The 13,317-nt window shown below is 35.5% G+C and overlaps 1 protein-coding gene across 1 annotated transcript in view; it reads right to left on the reverse strand.

The window, feature by feature from the left end:
* Positions 1 to 13,317, reverse strand: part of LOC150101361 (phospholipid-transporting ATPase ABCA3-like) — a 646,575-nt gene that overhangs the window by 41,301 nt on the left and 591,957 nt on the right. Inside the window, exon 21 of the mRNA XM_090400940.1 lies at positions 2,559 to 2,732. Within this exon, the coding sequence (XP_090257066.1) occupies positions 2,559 to 2,732 (174 nt within the window). The remainder of the gene's footprint in view (positions 1 to 2,558; positions 2,733 to 13,317) is intronic.

The raw sequence follows: 13,317 nt of genomic DNA on the forward strand, positions 1-13,317 counted from the left end.
TCACCTACAACCTTTCCTAAATCAGTTACAATATATCATCAAGTGGAAATCTGAGGGGGAGTCACCTCAGCCAAGAATTGCACAAGAGGATGTGGTTGTCTGGTCCACATCTAACAAAACTATGCTAGGTAGTTTTGTTAGTACTGACCAAATACAATGCTTGGAAAGAAGTCAACAGACACCATGGTGTGAGGAACAAACAGCCATGGTATCTCTAGACTGGGGGTGGTACCTTCCAACCAATCAAACCCTTCTGGATGGAACAAAAAATCAAAACAAAGAAACAAGAAACTCAATTTCTTATTTGTTTTGGTTGATGTGTCACTGATTTCTGGTAATGGCAGGGGCTCTGCAAGTCCTAGAAAATTTGATGATTAAGGATACCATGGAACTGCAACATAGATGCTCACTATCTGAGAAGCAATAATTACACAAAGAAGTAAAATGCCAGAACTAGACGTCATACTGGTGCCACACCTTAATAAGATGTAGGACCTCTTGTGAGGACTGCAGCAACCGTATGGGCCATATTTTCAATATGCATATCATAGCAATCAATGGAAATTTTGGATGTCCCTTGATTTATGTAAGACTCCAGTTCCTCCCACAGATGTTAAATAGGGTTGAGATCATGGCTCTATAGAGACCAGTCAAGCGCAGTGATATTTATGTCCACAAATCCAACAGTTACAGCACCAGCAGCCTTATAACACGGTGTATTGTCTTGCTGAAAGAGACAAGGATCAGTTCCATAGAAATGTCATAAAATAGAAAGCATTGCATTGTCCAGAATGTTCAGATACCTCTCAGAGTTCAATCGTTGTAGCACCACAAACAAAGGTCCAAGGAAAAATCAGAAGAAAAAAAAAAGGACCATACCATCACACTCCCGCCTTTGAATTTTATAGTTGTGGGCACGCTTTCTGATAAGAAACGTTCACCGGGCATCCGCCACACCCACACCTGTGTATCTGCTCGGTAGAGGGTTTAGTGAGATTCATCACTACATAATACAGCTTTTCAAAGGTGAGTATGTCCCACTGTACATGCTTTTTGCACCACTGAAGATGACGCAGCATTTTGGTTCAGATAACATAGAGCTTGCACGCTGCAGCCCTCTCATGGAAACCTATTAATTATATATTGGGTTTTATCCTTTATCCAAGTGTAAGCAAACAAAGTTTGCACCTGAAGTACTTTCAGGACTGGGGCAACTCGTGGTATAAGGTGGTATATGTTCTCATCACTTGCCTTAGTATCTCCCATAATGCAAAGCACATCTCCCTGCAGACATGTATAATGCTATGCATTAAGGGAAGGACCACTACCCAGACCGGTTTCGACCTTTATTGATGTCTAATTAGTGGGAGCCAGACCCAGAGGTGGTGATACTAAGGTGAAAGTAATGAAGAAGTGATATTTATCTATACGGTCTGGGTAGTGGCCCTTCCCTTAATGCATAGCATTATACATGTCTGCAAGGAGATGTGCTTTGCATTATGGGAGATACTAAGGCAAGTGATGAGAACTTACACCACTTTTACCACCAGTTGCCCTAGTCCTGAAAGTACTTCAGGTGCAAACTTTCTTTGCTTACACTTGGATAAAGCCAATATATAATTAGTAGCATAGCCAAGTGAGAAAACTTCCATAAACGTATCTCTAATCCAGAGAATTTTTAATAATAAGGTGTGACATCCTTTGGCAACTTGTATAGGTAAATAGGACTTCTCCATTATTTCCATTACTCACCACCTGTGGGTCTGACTCCCATTGATGAGACCTCAATAAATGTGGGAACCAGTCTGGGTGGCCCTTCCCTTAATACATAGCATTATACATGTCCACAAGGAGATGTGCTTTGCATTATGGGAGATACTAAGGCGAGTGATGAGAACTTATACCACCTTTACTACGAGTTGCCCCAGTCCTGAAAGTATTTCAGGTGCAAACTTTGTTTGCTTACACTTGGATCAAGGATAAAACCCAATATATAATTAGTAGCATAGCCAAGCGAAAAAAAACTTCCATAAACATGGAAACCTATGTTGTGAGCCTCAGTTCTGAATGTTTTTGTGCAGAATCATGTTACAGTCAATGCTTGTAACTTCATATTCAACATGTCGGCTGCCGAATGGTGGATTTTACATATTATCCTTTGTAGCACCCTATGGGCACTTACAGTTGGTTTCCTGTGCTTTTATTTCAGTATGGTATCACCAGTTATTGTCCTAGGATGGCCCAATTTGTCAACAGTTTGCTAATCAGAAAGGCCTGCAACATGGCATCTTATCATAATGCCTTTTTCAAACTCCATCAGTGCCCTTTTCATTGCCATTTTACTCGGACTTGAGAGTAACATATTCTTCCAATTTATACTGGTGATAATGATAATACATGTGACACATTACATGGCAAGATGCACGTTGCCCATAGGGATGTCTGTTGACTTCTTTCCTGAAATAATCTCATGCTAGCATATATTCTGTTTGAAATTTTAATTGAGTATTATATTTACATGATCATTAAGCAAATCAAAATTTACATTTCAAACTTACTCATGTGTTGTTAACAATATAGCTGATTTATTCACATCTTTAGTTATTGCTAGTGCATTCCATATCTTCCTTCTAGATTCTGGATCAACATTTAATGTTGGTTCATCCAACAATATAACAGGTGGTGAACCACAAACTGCTACTCCCAGTGACAATTTTCTTTTATTTCCAGAGCTAAAATAAAGAATTCAAATTGAATTTTGAAAGGTGTTTAATTTTCAGAGTTACAGGTGTAGGACTTTTTTTTAAAAAAAAAATCAACACACTCACACAAGAGAAGGCCAGATTAATTAGTTGGTGATCCACATTGCTTTCATTTATCATATATATTTTTGTTGCAAGTTAAGTAAGATGGATGAGTAATATCATTAAACATGAGCTGCAGGAAAAGAAAATACTGTGGAGTGTATATAAGCACAAAAGTGACCAGCATGGTAAGGGAACTGGTAATGCCTCTGACTATGTTCTTTAAGTCTCAGCTCTGGTAGAGTTACAAGGGAGTGGAAAGAGGTCAAAATAATTCCCTTGCATAAGGGAGATTCAAAGACTGCAGTAGCAAATTATAGATCAATCACTATCCCAGATGTGGTGGTAAAAATACTGGAAAATTGGTCAAGAAGAGAATTCAAAAATAAGCAAATAAGAATGTGATGCTGGTTGAGGGTCAACATGGCTTTAAGGGTCAGTCATGCCTTAGTAATTTAATAACTTTTATAAAATGTAACAACTGAGTTAGATAAAGGAAATGGCTACATAATGATTCTGCCGAATTTTACAAAGACATTTTGACAGAATACCACATGGCACTCTGTTACACAGATTAGAACAAATGGAGATGGATATGACACTAGCTATGTAGATAAGAGATAAGGCTGCTGAACAGCTATCAAAAAAGTATTATATGGAGGAGATGAAGCCATGTGAAAACAGGTGACTTGTGGGTGCCACAAGGGTCAGTGCTAAGACCACTACTGTTTAATTTGTACATAAGTGATACAGGAAATAACCTGAAAGGAAATATTCAGTTGTTTGCTAATAATGTGAAATTAGGTAGAGTAATAGTTAATCAAGGCAATATAGAGAGCTTGCAGGATGATTTAAATAGGTTGTCAAGTCTAGACAAAAGATAACGAGTGTCAGTTTAATGTGGAACAATGTGAAGTTATGCGTTTTGGGATAAACTGATCATAAGCTGTGTACCACATTGGTGGAACTGTATTCCAGGATATAGATGAATCTAGAATTTAGGAGGGATAGTGGTGGTAGATAGAGTTAAAGTTTGAGGACATTTACTATGGGAGCTCATAAGATTACTAGGCTACTGAATACTCTGGCAAGTAGAGGTAAGGAAGTTATTCCTCTTTATAAGGCCTTGATATGTCCACATTTGGATTCCTGCTCAGGTCTGGTCTCCTGTTTTTCTTGTGGAGGAGGAAGTGGTAGAGAAGATTCAGAGGTGAGTGATCAAGATAGTAGGTGCTTTAGCTGCTTTAAAGCCAGCAACACTTTTTTTTGTGATTTTGCTATATAAGTTCTACTTGGGATTTGTGTACATTCTGTAGCGTAGAGTAATCCCTGATATTTAAAACATCAAGGAGGTTTCCCAAAATTGAAGTTTAAGTACATGTGTATACCATACTAGGAAATGATAATTATAATGGAAATAACCTTTTTAACAGAACCAAATTCAAACAGAAATTTTAAAAATAAGTGCCATTTGAACCATGTTAAATCAAAATATACAGTGTAAAAATAGAATTGCTTTTGTTTTCTAAACCGTGTTATTTCGAAATCATGTAAAAGAGAATTAGCTGTATATTGTAACCAACGGGAAAACCTTTTCACAACTCTCTCTCATCCAGGGTATTTAACCTCCCTACCGGCTAGGACGTCTATAGACGTCCAAATAAATCTGGATAAGATTCAGCCCACCTGTTTAAAGAACCTGGATAAGAAGTGCAATTTGACTGTCATGTCCATTAGAAGGTGTGATAAACCCTCACGCTGAAGAGAAAGGTTAATCGGATTATCTCCCGTCCGTAGCTGCCTCTCAGTTGCCTATAACAAGAAACGGACTTTCTTGTTCCATGCTGGTGAACTTGATTTTAGTTATATATGATAGACTAAAAATAGAGAAATTATTTATATTTTTGTTTTCTCTTTTTATTGTACAATACAATTTTAATTTCTGGGCAAAATAAAGGTCTTGCATAATTTCTTCACTTAACCAATTTAATTATTTATTTTTTTGTGCTAATTTTTTTCTAATCGCTAGTAGACAAAAGATTTTTCTTTGTTCTCGAAGAAATTAATTCACGATAATTATTTGGAATATTCTTTTAAAAAAAGAAAAGAAAACCGGCTCCAGGTTATATTAATTTTATTTTTGTACAAAACCATCGAAATCGAATAATACTTAACAGATTTCCTTTGTGACACGCTTGAGCAACTTTGCTTTATAGAGAATAACATGAAATTCTTTAATCATATTACTAAATTTTTTCTTCATGTTGTATAGTAATCTGTACTTTCACTTTCTTGGTTTCCTTGTATAATTGGTCATTACAAAATGAAATTAACAGTTATGATTTAAATTTATATTTTCTGAATAATTCAGATATTTTATTCTCCAATTTTTAAAGTAAGCGATACATTTGCTTACTTTTATCATTCAAAATATGTATATCAAATGTGAAAGTTTATTTCCATATTTTTACAATAGAATTGAACTTTATTTCGCCTCTGATAGTTTAACCCCCCCCCCCCGTTGCATTACTATCACAAACCCGAAAACTGTTATGAAACATAGGTACAGTTTTTATTTAATTCGTTATTTTTCTCTAGTAATTTTTCCACATAACTTTAATTTTTCGATACTGAAACTATGTGGTGATTATTATAAATTAGCAAATTATAAATCAGACAATATACATATTTCGTGATTATTATAAATCAGGAAATTGTGATATTCGGATACAGGTGAAATTAATATTTAAAATCACTGTCATCCTTCAAATGCAATATCAGAATAAAGAAAGTGAAAAACCCGAAGTTTCGAAATACATTTCGAAAGCCCGCTCTCGAAATGCATTGGTCTACAGACTGGATTCCGAACACGCCAATGTTTCGTGATGTTATGACTGAAAAACAATTCAGTCTCATCATGAAGTATTTGCATTTTCAGAATAATGAAGAATACGATCAGGCAACACATCCTTGCCCAGTCCTCAACAAAATTTATGATTTTCTGATGAAAATCCGTCAAAAATGTAGATCACTCTACATTCCTGAGAGAGACTTGAGTATCGATGAAAGCCTTATGCCATTCAAAGGTGAACTGAAATGTAAGCAGTATATTCCCAAAAAGAAAGCGAAGTATGGAGTAAAATTTTTTATGCTTTGCGAATTGAAAAGTGGATATCCTTGGGATTTCAAACCTTATACGGGAAAGCAAACTGTAATCGAGCACGATAAATATTCGGATCTCCCCTTGTCGATGCGTGCAGTAATGCAGTTACTAGACCCTTTACTGCATTATAATGGATAATTACTATATATGTGTCCTGAACTCGCTGATTTGCTTTTACAGCATCTTACAGATAGTTATGGTACTGTAAATGCAAAAAGGCGAGATATGCCTCCAGATCTGGCTTCAGGAAAGCTATCGAAGGGGGAAATCCGAACTTATCAGCGAGGGAAAGTCTTTGCACTAGGTTGGAAAGACAAAAAAGATGTTTTTCTGCTATCTTCCCTGCACAATCCATCAGCAGAATCCGTGGAGAAGCATGGTTTGAAGAAAGAAAAACCCATTGCTGTGTGTGCATACAACGACACTATGGGTTGAGTCGAACAGGTGCGATCAGCAGCTATCATTCTACTCTGTAATGAGGAAACAGCATAAAAAATATTACAAAAAAGTGTTTGGACATGTTATTTGAATTTTGAAGTGTTTGGATTTTGTTATTTGGAACAGTTTCCTCCTGTATAAGAAAAAATGTTTGTCTACCATAACATATCTAGAATACAGAATAGAAATTGCGAAAGCATTGCTGCATGCACATGCACCTTCTTCAGCAAGCAGAAAAACAGGAAATCCTGTCAGACATCCGAGGTTGAACGCTGCTAACTCCAACCATTATCCCGAAAATCTACCACCAACGGCTAATAAAAAAAAACCTCCACGCAAATATTATGTATGTAATAAAAAAAATATCAGAAAGGAAACAAAAATCTGGTGCCCTGAGTGTAAAATTGTTTTGTGTGTTTACCCTTGCTTCAAGGTGTTCCACGCTGTTCAAGAATTTTAAATTCTGAACAGTATGAAATAAAAAATGTTTGTTTTCAAGGCCATCAAAACAGTCCTTTTCAGGACTACAAATATTGATAGAGGGATACCCGAATGCACTGTTTCTTTTTCATCTTGAAGGCTAATTTTTCAGTTCTTTTTTGACACAGAGAAACTGGAAAGAGTATTCCAGGTAAAGTATTTCATCAAAAAAATAATGAAATAAAATCTACCCTATATATATATAAAATGATAAGCATTTTTATGTCATGTTTATCGAAACGTTTTCAAACTCAGGGGCTACCCTGAGTGTCGAGTCTTCAAAATTCGAGTCATCAGAATTCAGTGGCTGAACCCCCTTTCGAGTTATCACAATTGAAGGAGAACTGGTCTACCATACCGGAACACGGGGGGGGGTTGGGCATAGCCCCCTAGTTAATAAATGAAATATATAAATAATAACGGGAACATTTTCACCTTGCCAACACTCAACATTGATGTGATATGGGTTCCAAATTTCTTGTTTCGGAGATATATATATATATATTACAAAGTTTTGTAATAAAAATTTCTGCTACAATGAAGTTTGGCAGAATCAACAATATTATTACCACCTTATTTCTGTTTCTCGTGTGGGAGAAAAACGGTAAAATGTCACTCTTATAATTATATGAGATGTTATAATGGCAAAAATAGTAAGAAAAAAGTCATTTGCAGTTTCTCTTCAAAACACAAAGAAAGAACATTGTAAATTCAGCCAGTGGAAAAGAAAATACTGCATATTTTTCTCCTGTTATCTGATTTTTTTTCTTATAGTTCAAAGAAGAAATCACTGCATATAACATGAAGTCTGCAAGGAGGGAAAAAAATCTGGAAATTGGTTACATTATTACGAATAGAGAAATCATGTCAGAAAAATTATTCACGAATGATTCTAATCTCAGCAGACATAACATTTTCTTCTAGATTAGATATCTAAAGTAACTGAACCTTTGCTACTGTTTTACACTAAAATGAATGGGTATGTTCCCCAAGTGATTTACGTTTGTAACAGCTGTCTTGCGAACGATTTATGAAATAAATTATCTGAAATATCCGCAGATTGGTCTATATCCCCCCCCCCCCAAAAAAAGAAGATTATGAAACGCATATGCACCTTTTCTTTGATAATAATTCAAATCCTCTTTTTCAAGATAATTGTATGATTTAATTTCTAATTTTTGATAATAAAAGTGAAACTGATCATTATAAATTAAGCAATTATTTTGGCATAAATAATGTATAAGCATGTAAACGAAATATCAGTATTTCTGTTAGAATATAGGTAATCAACAATCGAAAAGGAAACAAGACATTCTTGACATATTCTGCACTACAGCCTGGGGCACTTTAGTGTTCTCCCCTTTCTTCTCAATAGCACTGAGAGTAATAAGCCTTCAACGTTTCCTCCAGCTAAGAGGATATTACCAAGTACTTAGACGTAGATTATTTCAGAAATAGCTTCCAGCAGCAGAAGTAATATTTAGATTTTTTTAAAGAAAAACAAACAAAAATAATACTACTGAACTTTCTTTTGTGCGGTATGCATATAAACAATTTTGCATGGTGAAAATATAGCATATTATTTCTAAAATTTCACATAATTTCAGCGGGCAGTAGAACAGCTGGTTTTAGATTGCAAATAAATAGAACAGAATTAGAAGTTTCACAATACAATCTGATTGCCGTATATCTTTTGTAAAAATGGTAAAATGAAGTAATTGATTTTGAATGCTGTCTAGAAAAGCTTTCAAACTTGTGAGTTCTAGGAGAGGATAAGGAGTGGGGGAAGCATTAGAAAATCTTCAAAATGAAAAAGAATTTTGAATCATTCCGTATATGATATTTTTCCCATTATATTTTCAACATATCTATGAGGATGTGCACTAGATATTATCGTAATATGCATAATACAAATAAATAAATGACGAAGGCGAAGAATCACTGCTAAAATATCATTGGATATAAATTTTTGATACCAAAAAGACAATCGGAAACCGAGTAATGCAATGTAGCATTTTAACATTTTTTTTTATTTTGTCTTTATGAATAACAAAAAATCGTTTCTAAAACTGAAATGTGATGATCCATATAATGCTATTTCGCTAGAAACAAAAAAAAAGGACATATTTATTTCAATAAATATTGTTTGAAAATATAAATATTTGACATAATATTTTCAAAGCAAACATTTGAAAATTCTGAAATTCGAAAAAAAATTATTCAATTATTATACGTAAAGTGAAAGATCAATCAGTGCAACTCTTCCGGTGCACTGATTTGTAGAATTACCAGTATTTATAAGACGTAGATTATTTCAGAAATAGCTTAAAGCAGCAGAAGAAGTAATATTTAGATTTTTTTAAAAGAAAAACAAACAAAAATAATATTAACAGAACTTTGAACTTTCTTTTGTGTGGTATGCATATAAACAATTTTGCACGGTGAAAATATAGCATATTATTTCTAAAATTTCACATAATTTCAGCGGGCAGTAGAACAGCTGGTTTTAGATTGCAAATAAATAGAACAGATTCAGAAGCTTCACGATACAATCTGATTGCCGTATATCTTTTGTCAAAATGGTAAAATTAAGTAATTGATTTTGAATGCTGCCTAGAAAAGCTTTCAAACCTGTATAGAAATTTAGAGTAGTTATGCAATTCAGTTCCAGGAGAGAATAAGGAGGGGGGGGGGGAAGCATTAGAAAATCTTCAAAATGAGCAAAAATGTTTAATTCTTTCCGTATATGATATTTTTCACATTATATTTTCAACATATCTACGAGGTTATGCACTAGATATTATCGTAATATGCATAATACAAATAAATAAATAAATGACGAAGGGGAAGAATCACTGCTAAAATATCATTGGATATAAATTTTTGATACCAAAAAGACACAATCGGAAACCGAGTAAGGCAATTTAGCATTTTAACATTTTTTTTTAATTTTGTCTTATGAATAACAAAAAATCGTTTCTAAATCTGAAATGTGATGATCCATATAATGCTATTTTGCTAGAAACGAAAGAAAAAGGACATATTTATTTCAATAAATATTATTTAAAAATATAAATATTTGACATATTTTCAAAGCAAACATTTGAAAATTTTAAAATTCGAAAAAAAATTATTCAATTATTATACGTAAAGTGAAAGAACAATCAGTGCATCTCTTCCGGTGCACTGATTTGTAGAATAAAATACACCAAATTCACTATCACTAAATAGATTCATTGCAAAAGCTGATCAGTGGGCATTTCAGGATTGATTTTTTTTTCGCATATGTGAAATTGGTTTCAATTTTTGGGAAGAGACACAATAAATCATTTTAGAGGCAAGAAAGGTCAAATAACTTAGGACAGTAAATGAAATTCCAAGCAACACAATAGACGTAAAGACAGGAGGAGGGGACACAAAGGTCACTCAGCAACAGTTAATCCACTAATGCTATAGAATAGCCGTAACGAGATTAACGGCGGAGGAAGGTAATGGCATGATAAAAGGTAGAATGCCGACGAAGTTTTGATCCATGAAAAAAGCTAGGGAGTGTTGGATATTTCATCCACACTGGCCGGTTGGAAGGTTAATAAGATAGTATTCCTTTTTTTTCTACTTATATATGGAAAATATATGATTTCTGTATTACCCTTGGTATCTTCCTGGGTCTGGCTCTCACTGATGATGTTTTTCGTGAGAGTTCTGTTTGGTGGTTAGTTTTGGCCTACCCTGGAGTAAACCAGGTCAGGAGTGATGAGTTTAATGACCCTTTCAGGTAACTCAGTGAGATTTAGAGATCTTGGCGATCATGCAGAGTATTTGGAGAGATACTCTGCATGATCATACCTCAATAAAGATCCAAACCAGCCTGGGTAGTGACCCATCCCATAATAGTTAGTAAATTACTAAGACATGACTGACCCTTAACAAAGTCACATTGCTCCTCAAACAGTATCATATTCTTATCCACCTATTCTTGAATTCTCTTCTTGACCAATTTTTCCAGTACCTTTACCACCACATCTCAGATACTGATTGGTCTATAATTTGCTACTGCAGTCTTAGAACCTCTCTTAAGCAAGGAAATAATTTTGCACTTTTTCCACCTTTCGGAACTCTACCAGAACTAAGACTTAAATTAACGAGCCTAGTCAGTTCCCTTGCACATTCTCGCAAAACCCGAGCTGATATCCCATCTAATCCCACAGCTGTATTTACACTGAGATTATGTAATATCCTAAGAACCTTTAATTCATTCATGTCTGTTTTTGTTGTCATATATGTCACAGTTGTAACCTCACATGGATGATATACCCTTGCAGAGTGGTCACTCAGAAACTCAATATTTTATCTGCTTCTGACACCTTGTCACCATCGACACTCATTAAGGTCAATCTTTCATAGGCATTCTTCTCTTACTTGCCACATAACAAAAGAACTCTTTGGGATTCCCTTTTTTTGGCCTGATTTGGCTAGATTCTTCATGTAACTCTGATTTTGCCTTCCTTACCATGCAAGGTCACCTTTCTTGCCTGAGCTTTTTACTGTTTGTGAGTTTGCCCACCTTTCTCCTTATGTATCCTTCACAGCATTTTGTTCTTCTGCAGCTCATACTTAATGATATTTCTCATCCATCTAACTCCTACCAGATTAACTCTCCTTTCCTTAGGTATATAATTTAATATTGCTTCCTCCAGATGCCCCTTAACTATCTCCCATGTAGTACTAAATATACTTCTCTTGCAGGATTTGTTCCATGGCACAGATTCAAACCTCCTCCTCCTCCTAAGCTTTTCATAATCACAAGCCTTGTAATTCCAAATATATTAATTCTTGACAGAATATTTCTCATTTTTCACAGTCTTCCAAGTCAATACTGCATGGTCACTTTCCCAACTCGGAGGCAATGTGGCCACCTTGGTTTATGGATACCTCTTCTGATCCCATGACCAGGTCCAATACTCTCACACCCCAAGGTGGCCACATTGCTCAGGTAATTATCTCTTAGTAGGTGTATAAATTCAGTTTTCTTCTAGCCATGTGATCTTTCTTTCTTCCAGTCTATATCTCTATAGTTGAAGTCCCCCCATAAAAAAAAAATCACTTGACCTGCACTCATTGTACTAATTTGCTGATGCGTGTCTTCCAGATCATCACTGGACCCTCATGATCTATAGCTGCAACCAACCATATATTTTGTCTTATTGGCCTTGATCTCACATCAGACTGCTTCAAATGAACAGCTACTCTCCTACCTATCTCCTATTCTTTAGCTTCAATTCACTGCTATCATTAGCAGTAACCTCCCCCATCCCATCCTATCTTCTCTATCTTCCCTGAAAATACTAAACCCTTCACATTCTATCCCTGTAACTATATCATCTGTTTTAGCCAAGTCTCACTAATGCCTATAACTTTTGACAAGGTTGCACTAACCAGTGACAAAAAAACCCTGCCTCTTGTTCCTGATATTTCTGGAATGCATTAGTATATAGAAACTGCAGTATCCCTTTAATTACCCTTACTTCCTGAATTGATCATCTTATTCAATATTTTTGCTTGTGAGACTAGATTCCATAATTGGTCCTTCTCACACTGATGTGCATCATGGATGCCCTTCACACACACACACACACACACTTAAATGCTTCCACCCTAATTACTAAGTTTTCCTGAATTTGTGCTTTGGCATGCTAGGTGAACAAAGCTCTCTCTCTAGACACCAAAACAGTTTAGATGTAGTCCATCAGCATTATACAAATCCTTCTTCCAGTCAAATATTATTATTACATAACACCTCCAGGGGGTCCAAAGACTCATCGAGGGAGGGCACCAACTTCAACGAACTGCAACTACCATCATCATCATCTACACCAACGCCATCTACCACCCATCATCACCACTAGTATTTTTCACAAACAAACATCCATGCCCATGGCGGTATTTGAACCTGCAGTCTTTTGGCTGGAGAGCAGATACGCTAACCACTCGGCCAACCAGGCCGGCAAAATAGATCAAATATAGATCATATTCCCCAATTCTACATCATTTTTCTGCACAACTTACATATTGGCTGAATTGCTATCAATGCCCTTCGCCACTATTAGAGCATGGCAGGAGACTGATAATGTTCACATTCTTGCTCTTCATTTCTGACTTGTTCAGCAACTCATTTTCATCCTCTCTCATAGAATAGTTTTCACCTCTCAGATCATTGGTGCCAATCAAGACAATTAATTCTTTTGTTTTATCTTTTACCATCCAAGATGACGACTAATATCATTACCTTTTACGCCAGGGAAACATGATTTTGGTACACTCTCATTAAGTACTTCCCTGATCATTGAGTCTCCATAAATAATTTTCTCCTTACTTCGGATCACACATTTCTTTCTCTTCTCAGTCCTGCTGATCTCTTGCCAGTTCTACAAC

Source organism: Typopeltis vanoorti, chromosome 11 (assembly GCF_054136105.1).
Source record: "Typopeltis vanoorti isolate ZY-2024b chromosome 11, IOZ_Tvanoo_1.0, whole genome shotgun sequence".
NCBI lineage: Eukaryota > Metazoa > Arthropoda > Arachnida > Uropygi > Thelyphonidae > Typopeltis > Typopeltis vanoorti.